At 35.2% G+C, this 21480-nt stretch overlaps 1 protein-coding gene across 1 annotated transcript in view; it reads right to left on the bottom strand.

The window, feature by feature from the left end:
• wdr18 (WD repeat domain 18) overlaps positions 1-21480 on the bottom strand; it is a 125343-nt gene that overhangs the window by 27315 nt on the left and 76548 nt on the right. The window contains exons 6-7 of the mRNA XM_084100759.1: positions 18330-18394; positions 15175-15299 (exon numbers count right to left, since the gene is read on the bottom strand). Coding sequence (XP_083956885.1) covers positions 15175-15299; positions 18330-18394 — 190 coding nt within the window. The remainder of the gene's footprint in view (positions 1-15174; positions 15300-18329; positions 18395-21480) is intronic.

Genomic DNA, 21480 nt, shown 5'->3' with positions numbered 1-21480 from the left:
GCCTGCGTGCGAGAGTAGGCTGCGGGCGGCAAAATTATTTACTACAGCGGTAATGGACAATTCTGCTTCAACCTGTAGGGCGACCGAAGAGGAAAAGTTCCTTAGTGTTGCTTTAAAGCAGGCTCTATTTGACCCTGTGAATCACCCATAGTTCAAGCCACGGTTGCCAAGTCCACGTTTTTTGTAGCTCGCCTCCCATCCAACAATAGCAAACAAGAGCTTTGTGCTTGGTTACTTCTGATAAGAAACAAAGTCTAAGCTTTCAACTTCTGTCCATTTTATCACAAATTTGACACTGTATCACTGTAGCTTCTAAGTTCAAGCGGCAGCGCGAGTCATATATATGTATACATACACACGTATACATGCATTCATACTAGAATAATATCAGCAGGTCAGGAAACATGAACTCAATTTGAGGCCATGTCTAATAAATTTGATAATCCAGTGGCAGGAAGACGGCCAGAGAGCAGGAGACGGGATGGGAATGGAGCTGTTCTGACATCTCCAGTTGGTTTTTAGCCGTCTAAACCCTCTTTTCTTCCAGAGTGCTCTGGTGTTTGGGTCAGATGGGATTAAGAGATTAGATGAGTAGTAGCTAATTGCTAGTGCTGTGTAATTAACACAGGGGTCAAAAAACCTGACCTCTTCTGCATGTCACAACAACTTTTGAACTAATCAATCGATGCCCGGGGAGTAACTAACTAAAACTTAACTTTCGTGTGACATTTCAAAATAGTTTTTTCTAGCTACTATTTACAACAAAGTGGCATAGTATGACAAAACACTAAATTCACATGATGTTTGTATTAGTGGTCAACCGATATATCGCCAAGGCCGATATATCGGCCGATATTTGGAATTTTTGAAATATCGGCATCGGCCGATTAGTTTTTCTGATTGGCCGATATGTTGGAAGCGGGACTTTTATTTTGACGGCGCTCCGGACTTTTATTTTGACGGGCGGTGCTGAGAACACCAGCGCCAGAAGAGAACGGCAACGGCAGCTCCTCACATCAAACAGTGCTCACTCATATTCTCCGTCTTCATTAATTTATGATCTCTGTCAGTCATATATCTAATACTTTGTTAGACAGAACTGGTAAACAAAGAAAGTAAATGATAACTTATGCGAAGTAAGTAAAGTAAAGCGTATGCTTTTATATTATTTGTAACAGAAAAGGCAAAAAATCAGGCTAAAATACTGTCTTTCTCATTTGCCGTCAACATTCAGCAAATGCGCATCTACGTCATTTAAACAAATCTCTGAATATCTAATAAACATTTAATTTCACAAACCTTGCAGATTTAATGGAATCCAGCTGTGATATCTTGTGAAGTGTGCATTACTGTCTGCAAGTGATGGTCGGTCCGTGCAAAGTGTGAATGCGAACAGAAGATCAGCTTCAGGAGACGCGATCGAAAAACTTTAAATCCTTAATTTTAAAATATGCTGATATATAACCATTTGCCAACGGTGTCATATTCATATCTGTGATATATCCAGTTGCCAACTGTATCATATTCATATCGTTTTCACTGTGCTGTATGTAAAATTAGCGTTACCTTGTCTTTATTTGAAAAAATATGCTTACCAGAACGAAATTACCAGATTACTGAGTGCCCTGTTACAGTGTTTACCTTCTTTTTATTCACATATTTCTAAACAATTACTTTGTGAAAAATACTGTAATAGGATTGCAAATTTAAGAAATTGCCATCTAAAGTATAAAAGCATGTTTATTTTAAAAATTTGTTTTATAATTCATTTATAATTTATTAAATATTGATTAATATATATATATATATATATATATATATATATATATATATATATATATATATATATATATAAAAATATCGGCTTTATATCGCCCATCGGCCACCCTGCTCTCTAAGATATCGGCATCGGCCATCAAAAAACCAATATCGGTCAACCACTAGTTTGTATGCAACACATGATGTTTGTCAGGCAAACTAATCAAAGACAGTCTTCAAAACTGTCCTCTCTCTCATAAAACTGCAGTGATTTGAGTCCCTGCATAGCATTTCAATCTAGTTAAAACCTACGGTTGTTTGTCATTTTATGATAGTAAAAATCACCACTTAGATTACCGTTCAAAAATTAGTGGTTGAAGTTTTTTTTTAATGTTTTTGAAAGAAGTCTCTTATGTTCACCAAGGAGGCATTATTTGATCAAAAAAGTACATTTACATTTATGCATTTGGCAGACGCTTTTATCCAAAGCAACTTACATTGCATTTCAAGGTACATTTATATTCTTATCAGTTCTTGCTTTCCTTGGGAATCAAACCCATGACCTTGGCGTTGCAAGCGCCAACGCTCTACTGTTTGAGCTAAAAGTACTATTGCAGGAATATAACAGTAATATCGCTCTATTGTTTGAGTAAAACAGTAATATTGCAAAATACAATTTAAAATAACTAAATTATATTTGAATATACTGTAAATATATACAGAAAAGCTGATTTTTTTTTAGCAGCCTATACCCCAATCTCTAATATGCTGATTTAGTGCTCAAGTAACATTTATTTTTATTATCAATGTTGGAAACAGTTGTGCTGCTTAATGTTTGTGAAAACCATAACACGTTTTTTTTTTTTTTTTTTCAGGATTCTTTGAGGAATAGAAAGCAGCATTTATTTGAAATATAAATTTTACTCTAAATCAGGGTTTCCGTTGTCCGGTAATTACCGGAAAAAAAATGAAATGTCCGACAAAATTAAATCTCTCCGGTCAAATTGTCTGATTAAAATTGCCTTATAATCCCGCCCCCCTAACACAATCTGAATTTGAGAATAAGCCTAAAATGTATAAAGCAAAAATACACCGACCTTTGGCTATGTTATAAAGGAACAGGCTCTACCGTTTGAAAGTTATTAAACATTATTACATGGCTTGGTTGAATTCCAATGTGGAATGCGGTCTGTTATTTCTTGATATCAGACCGCTGCGAAGCACTAACGGCACCAGGATTTTGATTGTAGGTGGGCCTCCAGAAAACTGGATGGGCCAGTTAAAATAAGCCAAAAAATAAAATAAAAACGGGTTCCCCTTCATCTCCGTTTCAGCGCTTTTCTGGGCACTGAGGACAGTGACTCAGTAGCCTACCTGAATTTAATGCGTAAAAAAGAAGAAAAAAAAAAGAAAAAAAAACCTTAAACAGGATTTTTTTTTGTTGCTTTTTTAATACAATTACAATTTCATTTAATTTATTGTTTAATACAATTATAGGCCTATTATTTTTAGTTTATTAACAGCAACAACAGCTGTAAAGATGAAGTTGACGATCGCCATCTCCTTATGAACGCGCCTATAGAGAGAAATGCACATCATGGATTACATAATCAGAGAGTAGCCTATTTCTTTTCGTTTTAAATTGTTAAAAAGACATTTCAAGCTTTCTTAAGATATATTTCATGTCTGTGAGGCCTACGCTGAGTTTCGTTAAATTAGGATGAGATGTGCTCCCGTTCACGAGCAATGCAAGTGACCGCGCGGGCGCCTGCATGATTAGGCCAATCGTCTGCTATATTTGCTGCTTATTTATTAAATACAGGCAATTGGTTGATAAAAAAATTATTAAAATTAAGAAACAATTTATACAAAACGAAATTCACTTCAAAAAAGTCTTTCTACAAAACCAAACTTAATTAAGTGGTCAAAATCATGTCTGACCCGCTCCATGTCTCTCGATATTGCGCATCCTATCCTACTCGTGCGGTTCACTTTTCATAATCAACATAAATTAAAAAATAACATTATAATATTTTAACAAATATTAAACTAAATGAGCTTATTTAATGGCTACAACACGTATAGTAGACCTAGACTCTCTATTTGTACAAATTGCTGCACATTCTTTTTATTCAGAATTTTGCACACATAAGTTGAAAGGCATTTGTTTGTGCATGCATAGCAAAACATATCTGCAACATTTATCAAGTTCACTGATAATTATGCGCGCATTTATTAATTATTATCTTAATGAATAATGAAACAAGGACGAACCATATAAACTGCGTTGTTTGTTTAGAATGAAATGGATCGCAAATAGATCCGAATGAAGAAACGTACAAAACCATAGTAGAAAATGGGTCTCGAGTGTTCCTGCAGAGAGGGGGTTCTCGCTGCAGAATCGGATCAAGACGAAGCAGCGAAGTCGCCTAACAAGGTTACGCGGCTTATGCGCATTGCAGGTTGTGGAGAGACACTGGGAAGTTCGCTTGAGTAAAAACAATAGGCTTCAGATATTCTATATGGGGAAGGGGGATTGGTTTGTTAAACTATGAATGTGAAACCATAGTAAAAACAATTGGCGTTGATTGACGCCAATCGGACGTTCATGTTTTTTTTCCGTTTTTTTTATTTGAAAGTTAGGCTAATAAACATGTTGCATTCGGCCTGATTATGTCATTTTTTAAGTTACATAGCCTTCCTCCAGTTTTCCTCAACTTGACTAATTAAGAGGCGATATTTGACCGGCATATCATCAAAATGTCCGGAAAACGAAACCTCTGCCGGTCACTTTGACCGGCACCATTTTTTTCTAGCAGAAACTCTGCTCTAAATGTCTTCACTATCACTTTTTATCAATTTAATGAACTCTTGTTGAATAAAAGTATGAATTAAAAAAATTGTAAGACAATAAGGTTCCATTTGTTAACATTAAATACATACATGCAACAAACATTATGAACTAACAATGAAAAATACTTTGAAAGCATTTATTAATCTTAGTTTATTTTAATATTTACTGCTACATTATTACGTTTTATCTGTTAATAATATTTAATGGACCTGAGCTAGCATGAATTTTTGCATTTTAATAAACATTAACATAAACATTAAGAAAGATAAATTATACTTGAACAAATGTATTGCTCATTGTTCGTTCATGTAAGTTATTGTATTAACTGACATAAGGTCAAAAACAAACTTTTGAATGGTAGTGTGGGAAAAACAGATAGTGAGTAGACGCAGAAGAAAAGAAAAAGTGTACTACCCAAGTTGTCCAATGCATAAGAACACTAAATACTTCAAATGAAGTCATCAGCTAATAGTTTCATGTGCTAGAATTGTTGTGTCAAGTTGTTAGACAGATTGCAAGCACTTTTTAATGAGGTTGAGAGCAATTTATCAGCAGGACACTAAATTTTGCTGTAATATTCTCATCTGTAAGTGATAGAATATCAAAGTAATGTGAGTGTTTCCATTATGCAAAACAGCAAAACTTAACAGCAAGTGAGCAATTAAATGTCGTAGCCTTCTTCAAGAAATCAAAACTCCTTGAAGCCAGTAAGCAGGCAAAAGCTTGGCAAATCCAATAATTATTTGACTCGACATGGTAGCTTGCAAACACAACATTGTTTCATGGAGGACTGAAAAAAGCCCTGTGCACTCTTACTCTCAAGAATTATGTAAAATCGGCCAATCACGGTCTAGCCAGAGTGTATTCAGCAATATGCATCAGACAGGCAGTTAATGGACTTTGGGTGCCAAACCAAACTATCCCTGTCTCACTATCAAACAACCAGGGCCATTGGAATCTGCTGAAGCAATTTATCACAACAGAACGTTCCCAATAACTTATTACAGGGAAAAGCCCCATGAAGGAACCTCGGATAAGTGTCTTGCTCAGTGGCACAACAGTGAGCCTCATGGCTCGCTCCTTGCAGGTATCGAACCAGCAGCCCTTTCAATTGACCCTTCGCAGGGAGTTTGATTGACAGGCGATCTGACCAATCATAATCCACCATTTTTGTCCGACAAAGCAGTCAGGAGAGTTAGTAGATTAACAATAGAGGATTTGAACTTGAAAAACTGAGTGTACTGACGTCTTTCCGCGGTTAAAACAACATTCCTTCTTATGTTCTTTCATGTTTCTTTGATGCTATAAATAAACTAGAAGGAAGAGATGATCGGTTCACGAGCAGTTTAAGAGGCTCTACAGCGATCTGTCAGACACATTAAAGAGCCACAAAACGGTATTTATTGTTTAAATTTCTTTAAAAAATGACCAAATTTGAAAAGTGAGACTTTGTTTCATATCAAAAGTAACCTGGTCTATCCTGTCTGTCAGTGTGTTGTCAGTGTCCTCTCTGCTCCGCGATGTATTTTTCACTGCGTGAGAACATGGTGTGGAGTGAGAGCAGCGTCGCTTGTCGGACATAGCAACAGTAACTAAAGGGGGCGGGTCTTTGCAAACGGTCAATAACCTCCTGCGAATAAAGAATAAAGAATAAAGAAGGTCAAGAATAAAGACTAAATGAAAAATAAAACATTCCTACATGTAAAAAAAAAAAAGTAAACTGAACAATTATGCCCTTCAGCCTTCTGAACATGAAATGTCTGAAAATGACACTTCAGTTCTAGCAGTTTTGGCTAAGGCGTTTGTTTGGGTCGCTCTCTTTTCGTTCTGTCGTTTGACATGCCGCCTGCTGGCTTTAATGAAGACAGATAAAAGGAGGAGTGGGGTATCATCTGCGTCTAGGGATGAGGCGTGAAACTGGGTTTAATTGCCTCCATGATCAAGAGCCTTGAGGAGAGATTCATTGCCCCTCGTCCAGCTACTGCGAGTACACAGCACCCATTTCGAGACTCGTCTCCTTGTGAAGTTCAGTCGACATGCTTGGACCCTGTCCTGGACGCTAACCGACCCAGGAGAGTGGATTTCTGTCACAAACTCAAATAAAGAGTCATGACGTGTAAGACTAAAATGTAACTGGTTTGACCTACATTTTTTTTTTTATTACAGATATGAACACTTCTCATTTCTTACACTTCTTATGCTGAATGGTGGCATCTTTTAAATCTATAATTCCATTATTCCTCGTAATTGTTAAAGGTTCTTAAATATTACGTTTGCCCATTAATTATGCCATTTAAAGTGTGCATCACATTAGTACACAGCAGAGGTAGACGATAATCGATTTGTCGACTTTGTTACCGATATTAAATTTTTTTTTAGCATAATCTGTTATCAGTATTTACACTTAAATTTTAGGTTGGTTCTTAAATATTGGGTTTACCCATAAATGGTGCTAAAACAATGTTTCAAATTCATACACATTAGCAAAGAGATGATAATCGACTTGACCATTTTTTTTTATTTTTTTTTATATTACAACTTTTCTGCATATCTGGTTATCGTTTCATAAATACTTGGTGCCACCAAAAACAGTGCTTCAAATTACTGCACAATAGCAGATATTTTGCCTTTTGTACTGATATGTGGTGCCAATTTCACCAATTAAGTGTTTCAAATGTATACATATTAGTACAAATAGACCAAAAATATATATAGGTTAACTGATAAATGGTGCTATCTGGTAAGGCTGAATGCACCATTTACAACTGTTGCTGGATTCCAATGGGAGATGCTTAGACAAGACACTGTTCAACAACAGCTAGATTGGACTACTCACTACTAGAACTTCTAGATTGGACAACTCCTCGATTAGTCGACCATCATGGCCCAGCCCAAGTAAGGATTTGGGTAGATTAATAACAAAATGCACAAAACCCTTGAACCACCAAAATATCGTCTATTTCTCAGTGAAAAGCTTTTTTTTAACCACACAAAAGTATCAGAATCTGAAAGTCAGTCTGACACATAGCACATTGGTTATTAACTAAAACCTTTAAACCTCTCAGAGCTGTTTAATTACAGCAGGTATTTGATCAAAGGCCCTCAAAGTCAACGGGGTAATTTAGCCTGCATCAATCTGAGAATATATGAACAAAATCTGCTGTAACCCCACAGTGCAATTCCCTCGCTCTCTCTCTCTTTTTCTCTAAGTTGAGAGGACAGATAATGAACTAGAGGCTAAGGGTTATCACAATAATTTGGTGCTAATTTGTTCATTTCAAGAGAACTTAATTGCCTTTAAAATGCTCTAGCCTGCTCAAAGGGATCTGACATCTGTGGTCCTTTAGCCCTCATTGACCATCAGGGCAACAATGGCTAGAATGAAAACTAATTCATCAGCTTGATTTTTCTCACTGCAATACCGCTTGCCCTTCACCTCTACATTTGAAAAATTACCTTAGAGTTCCAGCGATAGATTTTTTCCTTCAACCAAAATAAGTTATCAAGTAAAGAAAAGCACAGAGCATGAAACAATTGTGTTCAAAAACAGCTCAATATCAATAGTGGAAATTAGAGATGCACCCGCCATAAATCAGAAACTCCTGGTTTTTAGTTTTATTTTGGCCGATCTATATTCTGGACTTGCACACAAATGCCATTTGTGTGTAGTGTTGTTTTTGGCGGCCTGTTTTAATTTTAGTTTTAGTCTAGTCTTTGTGTCAAGCTGTCGTTTTAGTTTTTATTAGTTTTAGTCACGTTCATACTCTTTTTAGTCTAGTCAAGTTTTAGTCGACGAAAACTGATGACATTTTAGTCTAGTTTTAGTCAACGAAAATTGATGACATTTTAGTCTAGTTTTAGTCAATGAAAATTGTATTTTAGTCTCTTTTTAGTAATGCAATTCTATTTAACCCAGTCAATATAGAATTTCAAACAAGGTTAACTTATTATATTTAGTATATTTAGGGCTGTGACGGTGGCAGTTTTTTTTTACCACCGCGGTAATGGACCAACTACCGGCGGTGGTTGGGGGGTTATTTAAAAAAATAAAAACTCGTTTTATATTTCCACACAAAGACGCGTGATATAGCCTACCACTCTGCGCTTTGAGAGGGATGTGGGACACGAGCAGGAAAGACCATCGATCTCTTTATGATATCTTCGTGTTTTCTACTTGATGTAAATTGGTCTGGAGAGCGAATTTTATCCTCCACAAGGGCGAGATATTTAGGCTATGTTTGAGATTGCGCTGCCAGAGAAAGTGAAACTAAAAATCACCCACACGTGTCAAACGCGCTTTACAACTAAACTTGACGCGCCCTATGTCTAAAACACAAACTGTGTTAAAAAGAATTTGACATGCAAGTACAAATGTAGGCTATCTGTCCTACAGTGTTTTTCTACTTTACCACAGTAAAGAATACGAATATAATAGGCCTAATTAAAAGCAAACCAATGAAGAAATGTATAATCCCTTTAGAAAATGGGTGAGACGTGAGTGAAGATTTGGGAAAAGAAACAAGAGATTCCATGCAGGGATGAGTCACGATTTTTGGATATTCGATTAGTTTATTTAATTATAGAATATCGAATAGGTTGTGCGATTATTCTCTAAAATAAAATCTCCATGTTCTGGTGCTGATGCGGTGACGCGTTCATGTAACCAGAGACGCTGCCAATAACGCACATAACAGCTGTCACAAAGAACCGGCAAAAGTAATGATTATGAATGTGTCAAATATATCAATGAGACATTTTATTGGAATAACTAATGGAGTAATATTGTTAAATTTGCTGATAATCGGGTGACCATATCGCAAACCAGAATTTAAACCCGACAAAGCTATGGGTTCACGCACAACTCTCTCATTTGTTGTGACGTTATAACATTTCGTCTCGTCTCGTTTTGGTGAAGAGACATTTTAGCATAGTTTTTATTTTGTAAATCATATTTAGTCTCGTTTTTATTCGTCAACGATATTGCATTATACATGTATTTTAGTCATCGTCACATGACCAGCATTTACGTCTCGTCTCGTCTCGTTTTCGTCAGGTGATAACGGTTCGTTGACGACAATATTTCGTCATAATTTGTTGACGAAAGCAACACTATTTGTGTGGAAATATTACGTCCGTAAACAGGACATTAACACAGGCCAGAGACTGGACATGCTGAAGATTGACGCAAAGAAAAAAACACAGATGCCAACAGAGAAAATACTTTACCAAGCACAGCAAACTCACTGTTCGCAATGCTCGAATGCTGTTTCGCTATTTGTTTCGATCGTGATTAAAATGCAGTGATTTTCTCTAATTTCAAATGGCTACAGAATACAGATTTTTTTTCTTTTTGGTTTAAGGCCAGTTTGCCTGTTATAGAGCAAATAAACAACAAATACATTTGCTTAACACCGGTATCGGAATAGTCCATGAAAAATATAGATCGGTGCATCACTACCGGAAATAACACAACGTGTTGAGGACTGGTGGCCATGCAATGTAATCTGGCAATGTTAGTTTCTCTGGAGTCTCCCGGAAAGAAATTAATGGAAAAATTCTTTCATCCTCCTGCACATAACCCAGGATGGCCAAAGCTCATCTGTATGTTGAAAGAGTGAAGCGAGCTAATTAGTGATTTTACCTCACGGGAGAAAAATGAGAGAGAATTCAGTAGTCCATCAGAACTGCCAAGGTCTTCACACTGACTCATTCAAAGGCTGAAGGATGTTTGGAGTACTGAAGGGTTGTTATTGATATAGTATCAGCAATACAGACTCACACAATTATTCAGTTATTTAAGTCAAAAATTGAATTTAAAGGGAAATAAAAGAATTTAATCAACATGAAATAGCTTTTGCAACAAATTTTACTTGTCGTAAAATGATGTTTCTTAGTGACCTGGGTATTAAGCTGTGTAATAAAAACAACTGTAGAGCAGGACTTCTGTTTGTTTTGTCAGTGCCCAAGCTTTGGTGTCTTAAAACATTGAATATAACATGAGCATAAGGTTAAGTGACATGCATATTTTTGTCCATATTTGTTCATTAAAAAAAATAAAATAATAATACACCTGTTCTATGGTGAATATCTTGTTCTGAATTTAAAAATATCTGACGTTTTGGGGGCATAAAAGTCAGGATGATACAACTGTCCTGATATCATAATGAAATCAAAGAGAAAAGAAAAATGTCTTTTCATTAATCTTGTATACTTATATGTCACTGACCTATTAAAAAAGCCTAAATGCCTATTTCCTGGAGGCTTACCAACAGTGCACATTTTGTATGTCTCCCTTATCTGACCTATCTATTTCTGGTCTTGGAGTCTCTGCTAACAGGCTGATGAATCAGGTGTGATTGATTAGGAAGAGATCGAAAATTTGTAGTGTCTCCAGGAACAGTGTTGGGAAACACTGGTCTACTGGGCATTAGCCAAATATCAGCTAATAAGAAACATCATCTTAGGGAAAGAAGTTTGTTTTTCATTTGGAATAAATAATGTGCACAGGTGAACTGTGAACAATAATACATGAGTTAAGAAAGTTAGCAGGATCAAATTGTGAATTCAAGCTGAATTTTAAAAATCGCCTCAATTGGTTACACAAGTGTCCTAGAATTCTTCCATATTTGCACTGTTTCCATAACTGAGAAAGAAGAGAGGAAAATCTAACTCAGGAAACCCATGCGGTTGTTTTGTTTTCTGTGGAGGGTGAACTACTGTCAAACCCGAGCATGGCTGACAGAACGTATTCACGGATCAGAACCACAATAGAGCATGCTGTGTCACTATCACTGCAGAATATGGCAAGCCGTTTTAACATTTAATCCTTAAAACCTACTAGTATCGATTTTCATGCTTGTACTTATTTTTTAGATACTAGTATCTATTCCATTAAGTACTAGTACTTATTCGGTAGATACTAGTGCTTATTCTTTAGGTACTAGTACCTTTTTAAAGATACTAGTACTTATTCATTAGATACTAGTACTTATTCCAATAGTGACTAGTATTTAATTATACCAAACTTGTTAAGAAAAAATAGAACTAGTGCTTATTTTTTAGTTACTAGTAACATTTTAGATCAAATATATCCTTACCTTAATAGATACTGGTACTATTTAAATAAGTATGCAAATAATATGTTGAATATTAAAGAACCAACAACATATCAAAAAGAGATGACACAGGAAACGGACTGAATTGCAGAAGGCCGTTTGTATAATAACAATATAATAATAGCCTACCTTTTTAATGGTATTAGAGTAAAAACTATATAATTAATAGGCAAATGTAATATAGTCAGGGTATCTGCACAATTTTTAAAGTCAAATTTAAGGCTTTTTAAGACCTTTTTAAGACCTGAAGAAATCAAAATTAATACCGTACATTATGGGTGTGCAATATTGACAAAAATATGTCTCGATATTTTCAAAGTTTTGTTGATAATAATTAGATGATATTTTACTGATTGTGTTTTTGTACTGGTACCCTGGCTGGTTTAGGCCTGTTGTTGACAGCAGACTCATGAAGATATTCATATTTTTTATATTCTATGCAGTGGTCAGTTCACAGTAGAGACCGAAATTAACATTTTTATTAAGGGGCAATATTTGCCACCTTAAATTGATTTCCAGGGGCATTGTCACCTATATATGGATATTGTTTCTAAACGTATTTAGAGGTATGCATCACCTTTTATGTCAAATTCTAACATTCAAATTAAATTATATTAGAATAACACAGTATCAATGTCAAATTAAATCATTAAATTAAAATCCATCCTTGCAGTGCAGAGGTGACACAGAAGCGGCATCAAAACTGGCATTACTATATTTACACTTCATTTACAATTGCATAAATAAAGCTATTCAATATTTAAATATGAAATGATTTATAATTTTAACGTTTAAATTAAAGGATACTTTAAATATGAAACTAAAACCACCAGCAGGTGGCGGCAAGAATAAGCGAGTTGTTGGAGTCATTTATTCAACCGATTTGTTCAAACGGCTGATTCATTCAGAAAAACAAGTGATTGTTCATTGAATCGTTAAAATGATTAGTTCAAAACGCGGATTTCAGTGAAACAAAAACAAAAAATCATCGCTGTCTGTTGGACCACGGCTTCATTATGAAATTCTCGTTGGCGATATAAAGTGAAAATTGACAATATTGTGTCCAAAAAGAAACTCACAATGTTAACGTTATTGTTAATTTAACTGCTGTATAAAATAAATAGCACATTTGCAATTGTGCACAGGAAAACGGCACTCTTGCTCATGTGATATTCTAATATGACAACATAATATGATATAAATATAAGACAAAAACTCATTTGGGGACATCTATAACTGCACTGACACATCACGCAGTGAAAGCAATTAAGCATGAGAGACAAACGCGATGTCAGCTCGCACTCGCAGTGCCTCGTACATAGTTAAAACAATGATTACAATATCATCATAGTTCATAGACAATATCGCACACTCCTAAGCACATAAAGACTGAACTTACAACTGAACTGACATTTACTCGTTTTCTTCTCTCCTCTCGCGTGCAGGAGACAGACGTAGGCTAATGTGCTGCCGTAAGTGACGCGAATTGTCACGTGAACAAGCAAATCCACAAAGATAGAATTAAAAAAATAATAAGTAGGCCTACGCTAATTAGATAGTTTTAATTTCGAAAGCATTTAGATAAGTCTAAGTCAAAGGGTCATCTAAAATTTAAGACCTTTCATAAGTAAAAATAAGACATTTAAAAAAAAAAAATATTTTTTTTTAAGACTTTTTATGGCCTTAAATTTAAAAAATCAAATTTAAGACCTTTTAAGACTTTTTAAGGATCCGCGGGGACCCTGATAGTGCATATATACAGTTATTTTGACATGACTCTCATTCTCAGACGCAGATTAATATTCAGAATTTTTTATTAAGAAATTATGAATGCTCACCAAAAATCCCAATATCTGGGTATTGTGGTTGTTTGGCTGGTAGGTATGAACCGGTTTTTGGATCTACTTAACTGTTGTTTGAATTTTATTATTGGCAGTTAAGTCTTTATTATAGCCTACTGTACATTCAAAACAATAAATGTCATATTAAACATATATCTTTCCTTGTGTTCATGCTAACCAATTAGCTAGATAAACCAACAAAGCCAGTTACTTACAAAAAATCTATCTTCTATAGCCTTAGTTTAGCCAGCATTACCAATATGAAATCTCTTAATATTTTCTGAATAGTTCCTTATGAGGTTGAAGATATCTGCAAATTAACAGATACTAGTAGCTATTCTGTTTTGATATCATCTAATAATTTATGACTAGTAATTATTCCAATATTGACTAGTATTTTTTATTTAGTATTATTTATTAGACACTAGTATCTTTTTTAATTGTAACTATAACATATCTTATCTTACAAGTCACAACTGTTTTTTTTTTTTACTCGTCTTACGTTATGACTAGGCAGAATGACCACTGTAGAGTTCAATGAAAAATCTTACTAGTAAAATAAAAAATCTTACTAGTAACATTTGGAATAAATAGGTAATAGTATCTATTGAATAAGTACTAGTAGCTAATAAATAAGTACTTGTATCTATTTAATAGGAACTAGTATCAATTTAATAGGTACTAGTATCTAATGAATAAGTACTAGTATCTATTGAATAAGTACTAGTAGCTAATGAATAAGTACTAGTAGCTAATGACTAAGTACTAGTATCTAATAAATACGTACTAGTCACAATTGGAATACATAATAGTCAGAACTGAATAGTTGATATCTGAATGGCAGATTCCCATAGAAGTCAATGGCAAAAATTTAAAATGTGTTATTACTAGTAACAAAATAATAGTTACTAGTCACTATCGAAATAAGTACTAGTATCTAATGAATAAGAACTATAGTACCTATTTAATAGGTACTAGTATCTAATGAATAAGTACTAGTATCTAATAATAAGGACTAGTAACTAATGAATAAGTACTAGTATCTAATAAATAAGTACTAGTACCAATTTAATAGGCACTAGAATCTAATTAATAAATACTAGTGTCTATTTAATAGGTACTAGTATCTAATAAATGAGTACCAGTCTCTAAAAAAAATAAGAACTAGTATCTAATGAATAACTACTAGTATCTTTTAAAAAGGTACTAGTACCTAAAGAATAAGTACTAGTACTTAATGGAATAGATACTAGTATCTAAAAAATAAGTACTAGTAGCATGAAAATAGATACTAGTAGGTTTTAAGGATTAAATGTTAAAACGGCTTGCCATATGCAGAATCTCATCATTCCTGCACTACTGCCAGAGATCAGACACTTAGACTGAAGAAGACGCAGGTGTCTAATGGCACGTCAGCTTGAAGCGGGCTAGAAGCAGACTGGTCAAGCTCAAGCTGCCAGGGAGGAAAGAAGAGTCAGCAAGCCTGGCTGAGCACTGAAAGATGCTGGGATGGTTGAAGGGTGATTGTACATAGGAGCAGATATTGTCTGTACACAAGGAAATCAAGCTGAGAAAGAGAAAGAGAGGGAGAGTGCTTGTTGCTTACCCTTGTGGTTGATGGACCATATGCACTGCTTGCTCTGAACGTCCCACATCCTGACAGTCTCGTCATTGGAGCCGGACAGCAGGAGTGTGCCGTCCATGGACACAGACAGACATGTCACCAGATTTCTGTCCAGGAGGAGAAGGACTGTTAAAGTGAAAATTCTAAGAGCAAATTTGGTTTGCCTACAGGTGACCTTTTGCCTAAAGTCTGTCTACATAATATAAAAATGCAATCATGGTGTGGTGGTTAACATAAATGCATGACATGGTGCTCATATAGGAGAAGCAGGTTCCAATCCAACACACAAAAAATGTACATATAAATATATAACCATTCAATCATTCAATATGCTATCTCTTATGTTCACCAAGGCTACATTTATTTGATTAAAAAATACATTAAAAACAGAAATATTGTGGGGAAAAAAAAAAGATTATTCCTCTGATGGCAAAGATACATTTTCAGCATAATTTCTCCAGTCTTTAGTGTCACATGATCCTTCAGAAATAATTTAAATATGCTGATTTGGTGCTCAATTATCATCAATTAATACTTGTGCTCAACTATTAATAGTTCTTATTAATAACATTGAAATCAGTTATGCTGCTTAAAATGTTTGTGGAAAACGTGATGAATTTCTTTTCAGGATTCTTGGGTGAATAGAAAGTTCAAAAGAAAATTGTTTATTTGAAATAGAAATCGCGTTTGTAACATACATTTCTTTACTGTCACTTTAGATCAATTGAATGTGTCCTTGCTGACTAAAAGTGTTCATTTATTTGTTTCAAAAACAAACAAACTTTTGAATGGTAGTGTATCATGGTTTCCACAGAAATATTAAGCAGAACAAATTTGTTTTCAACATTGATAATACGAAATGTTTCTTGAACACTAAATAAACATATTAGATTGTTTTTTGAAGGATCATGCGGTAAGATATATACACTACTGGTCAAAAGTTTTGTATTATCTTATTTAAAAAAAAAAAAAAAACACCAAAATATGAAAAACTATAATATAGTATAGAGAAGTGGTTTTCAACCTGGGGGCCTTAGGGATCCTCCAGGGGGCTGCGAGATAACTTACAATTAATTTAAATATATTAATATAGTTAATTAATTGTATTATTAATACATTAAATAAAATAAAAAAATTAAAGCACCACCTCTCTCATATGCATTCTGTGATTGTTTGGGAGCAGCCCAAGCCGTTTTTCATCAGTTGGAAAAAGACAACTAGTGTCGCTAATAAAGTTTGATGGATGGCGATTGCACAGTGACATACAGGAGTCATACATTTGGCATGCGCATATTACTGATGCGGGAAAAAACGTGCATATTGCGCTCTTGGCTCACTGATCGCTATAACATTGTATTTCTGCATGACACACATTTCAATATATTCGCGTAGTTGTCAAAATTAATGTACTGTGAGTGTTTTATAATGGATGCTCGCCGAAGAAGCGTGTTTTGGAGACGTTTGTGAGGATCAGTGGTGTTTATGTACACACGGGCATCAGACACTCCAAACATACACGACTTGTTCTGACAGAAGAACTGTTAACTTATGACATCGACCTGCCTTTAGATCGCTGAGTTTCCACACATTCAGAATGTTTTTCATTTTCATTTGTATTTTGGTTTGTTTAATAATTCTGAATGGATCCGTATAGTAGCTATATGCAGTCCTTTGGCATCTCCCTGTGGTCTTGTTTGACTTGTGCTTATTTGTTTAAAGGCACACCATGTAATTTTTCGCCACTAGAGGTTGTTTATTCAAAACAAAGGCTTGATGACGCCTTGATTTCGCGGAATCATGGGAGCTGTTGTCTTCATCTCTACAGCCGATGAAGAATACGACGGGACTCGGGCAGAAATCATATTCATGGATGACTGGTAAAGTATTAAAGATTTATTAACGTTACAAAAGCCGTTGGAACGATTACTAATGACAGACGAGTGCAACACGCGGCTTGAGAGCAGTATGTGGGGTAACGCATCGCTGTTTTATCATATTAGATACATTTGAGTGTGTTATAATTGTTATAATTATATATTGTTATAATGCTACTCTGTGCGTTCGCTTGGCGGTTACTATATGAGACACTAGTTGCACACTGCAGTGAGCTAGATCGATATTAGGCATGGTAAATATGATACGCGCGGTAAAAAAAAAAAAAAAAAAAACGACATTTAAACAAAAAGACTAACTGTGTTGAGCTGTATAACAATGATTAGTTTTCTGTCGATGAATGTATGTATCCAAACAGTTGCTCACCTGTCTAATAAAACACATAATATATTTAAGCGTTTTTGATGTTTACATGGTTTCTACAAAATAAAACCGGAAATAGAGGTTAACACCGGGTTTAATGTCATTGATAGAAAACGCACGGACACAGTCCGTGTCCTGGTTAAAACTGCTTATTTCTCTGGATTTAAACATTCTTAGAAAAATTCAGGATAATGTAAGTACACAAATCAACAAAATACATAAAATTGTTCAAGTGGTTTTTGGATATTCTTACATAGTGTGCCTTTAAGTTACTGTATAACTGAGCAGAGTACTTGTAAGTTGTAAAGAATGTCTGCAGTGACATTTTTGCAAAGTGTGAAAGTATTTTGAATTTATTTTGTTTAAAAAATAATAACTGTTGGGAAGTATTAACACTTGAATACAAATGTTTTTGTGAATAAAAATATTGATTCGGAGAGGAGGGGGGCCTTGGAGCAAAAAAGGTTGAGAAACACTGGTATAGAGTATATAGAGTCAAAGCCACAAAAAAAAGTTTTTTTCTCAAATAAATGAACATGTTTGTTAAAGTAACAAAGTACAAAGTACAATTCCAAAAGACACCCTTCATGCCACCAGCAGATGCCAATTCTGCAATTTCGTGCTGTGTGTAACCTGAAAAACACACAGTAAATGGAGGCTGTGATTACACCTCCTGCCTGCACCATCTTACAGGCAGAGCTTCAGCACAAAGGACAGAAAAAAGAAATTTAATCCAAAATGAGTAGAAGCCAGAAACTTTCACCTTTCTTCCTTTCATTGATTGAACTTTGTGCTCCAGCAAAAAAAAAAATTCAAGACTTTTCCTGAAGTAATGACGGAGGACAGACACATGGGTCACAACAAAGAGCAGAAAACCTCACCCGTGTCCTTTGAACACCTGATTGCCGTCGCTGTCAGACTGGAAGGTTTTGTCCCGGCTTAAACTCTGCCAAGAAAGAAAGAAAGAGAGAAAAAGAGCAAAGGGGGAAAAAGAAACATTTATGTTCAATGTGGAGAAAACAATCCATATGCTAACATGGGTCGATAATAACGACAGCCTGCTGGCTTGGGGTCAGTCAGTGTTCGAGTTCAGGTCTCGCTTCATCTTAAACTCGTTGATCATGTACATGTTTTTATACCAACTGGGGTAGCTGAAAAGAAAAAAACCTTTTAGTTGAGCACTGGCTAAGAATTTGTTCCACAAGAGTCAATTAGCCTGGTATACACACAATCACGGTCCATCCTGAAGCCTCCATAAGGTTCCAGGGGATTTAGCCCCGACTGTCTCCTAAACGGTCTGATCGATTTACTTAATGGCATTAATTAAGGAAGAGGCTGTAGAAGTATGGTGGCCTGGACTGGACCATTGCTGACTCAAATCATTACATCACCTCTTGAAAGACTGGCAATAAGGAGCATCAATAATACATGACAGGAAGAGTTAAAGCCAGGAGGAGATGTCTGGACTTTCTCGAAGGAAAAGAACGTCTTTCATATTCAGATTTGCACATTAATACAGACAGACGTCGCACTGGTCCGGAAATAAAATCCATGTGATTAGGAGGAGGAAATAGTTTTGAGAGACCTTGTTATAATTCAAATAATAGAGCCGTTCAGTTTGTAGTCCTGAATCCCAGAAGAGAATTGGCAATTTCAAGCCATGAATAGTTTTTATATCAAAGGCTTTAAGTATAGCAGTTTTTGATTTATGATTAAAAGGAGGGCTGTGGTTAAAATGAATAACTTTCACGATGTGTTCAAAGTCAATTAAAAAACATTATACCTTAAACGTTGAACTAAAACATAAGTAAAAAAAAATTGCTACAAGCTACCACAAGGATTTGAGTTCATGTGCTTGAGAACCGATGTTGTCCATATATAGCGACTTACACTACCGTTCAAAAGTTTGGGGTCATTTTTTGTTTTGTTTTAGAAAGACATCTCTTATGCTGACCAAGGCTCCATTGATTTCTTATCAGTCAGTTCGACTGAATGAGCTGTACAATGTCATTCATGTTCTATTTTCAGATGTCAGGAGAATGCAATGCTTGGTATTTTGTTGTGACATGGTACAACAAGAATATCTAAGGCAAGAGTTTTTTTGAGGCACTGCATTCTTTTCCTTTTTTCCCTTTGCATTCTGTTGTAACAGTATTAAAAAAGACAACATATACTGTGCACTTGTGTTCTGCTCTCCTGATTTAATTATGATACATCCCATGAATAATTCACTGGAATGCACGAAGAATCTCTGGGTTTCCTCCCCAAATCCTCACGTCTCTTTCCAGGTTTGTTTTCGAGATGCTTTCAAATGTAATCGTCTCCCCTTCACTTCTAATCCCTATTAGCAGAAATGTTTCTATAGTAAGTAAATACAATATTTATTGGCTGCCTAAATGACGGAAATCAGTTTGAAATATTATCATTCAATGTTCCAGTTAATGAACATCATTGATTAAGGCAACGTATGTTACATAACACAGATATATCTTACTACAGTGATATTTAATACGACCGTAATATTGCTGTGGAAAGAATCAAGCTTTTGGTGTTACTCATGGTTTAGTAATTTTGTTAATGCTTTTGCACTTTTACAGTAAATGTCCTTTAAATGTCTTGGTTGAATAATGTCAGTTTTCGAAAATGCTTATTATTGCGTTCATAAAGCGAATCCTTCACTGACTGTTTACAGTTTAACAGAAGTTATTCCCATAATTCGCACAAAGCATCATGGGACATAGGAAAAAGGTGGATAATTATTATTATAGTAACTACATGTAACATGTAACAACAAAAAGTGTTACCGACACTTATATGTACGGATCCCCGCACACAGAAAATCATGGCCATGAAATAATAAAATGATCCCACGTCTAATTCATGGTCATGTTTTATGAACTAAAATATAATACCCTGTTCCTTTTATACATATGACACGTGGTGTGTTTTTTTTTTTTTCAAGCTTGAAAGATTGGCTATAACTGCAAAGAGCGAATTCCCCCCAAAAATGATTTGGTGTTCCACAGAAGAAATAAAGCCATTTGAGTTTGCAATAACGAGGGTGAGTAAATAATGACAGGATTTTCATGTTGAACTGTTCCTTTAATCTAATCTTGATGGGGAAAATAAACTCTAAAAGCAAGTTAAGCAAGCGTTTGTCTACAGCAGGGATGTTCAGAGCATGAGTTAAAGTTAAACAGATGTCTTTCTGAGGCAGAAAGTCTAGACAGGATTAGATTATAAAAACCTTCAGCAGTAAAACTCTCTCTCTCTCTCTGTATTTTTCTCTTTGTGTCTCTTTATTTTCCCTCTCTGTCTTTTGTCTTCAAGCAGGCAGGGAATTCTAAGCTTTCCTGTCAGAAAGGCTTTTTCTATCAAAATATGACAAATTCAACCCATGTTCATCACTAAAAGACCATCTAAGAAACAAGGGTAAGGAAACTGAGCTGAGGAAGTACTTGTTTAACCTTTGTAGCGGGGTGAAGAGGTCAATGGAACTGCTGGACTGAGAAGAGAAGGTTAACAGAACTGTATAAGGTCACAACTGAATATTAAATAATGTTTTTTTATTTATTTTTTTACATGAAATCTAATACACCATAACACAATAAGACACATCCTCTAGCCCGGACGAGAGGATTTTTTTCCACAAATTTTACTGGCAAGTGATTGTATTTTGTTCAAAGGAAAACGTCTAACCCAATCAGAGAGAGAAGATTGAGACCGTTGTTTTGGAATTAAGTCAGGATCCCAGATTCAAAGACTCCTAAGACTGCTTATTAGGGATATTCATGAGTTTATTGTGAAATGCAGTGAAACTATGGATTTGAAAGTGTGCAGTGATGCCTGGAATCACTTTGATCATGGAAATACAGTTAAGTGCAAGATATGCAGCACCAAACTGCAATATACATTATAATACGAACAGTATTGGGTTACACTTTATTTTAAAGTGCCTTTGTTACACTGTAATTATACATTTAAGTACTGAGCAATATTAAGTAACTATAGGGTTAGGATTAGGGTTTGGTT

This window comes from Abramis brama (genome assembly GCF_963993115.1).
Source record: "Abramis brama genome assembly, chromosome: 23".
NCBI lineage: Eukaryota > Metazoa > Chordata > Actinopteri > Cypriniformes > Leuciscidae > Abramis > Abramis brama.
This window is presented reverse-complemented; position numbering and strand designations above follow the sequence as displayed.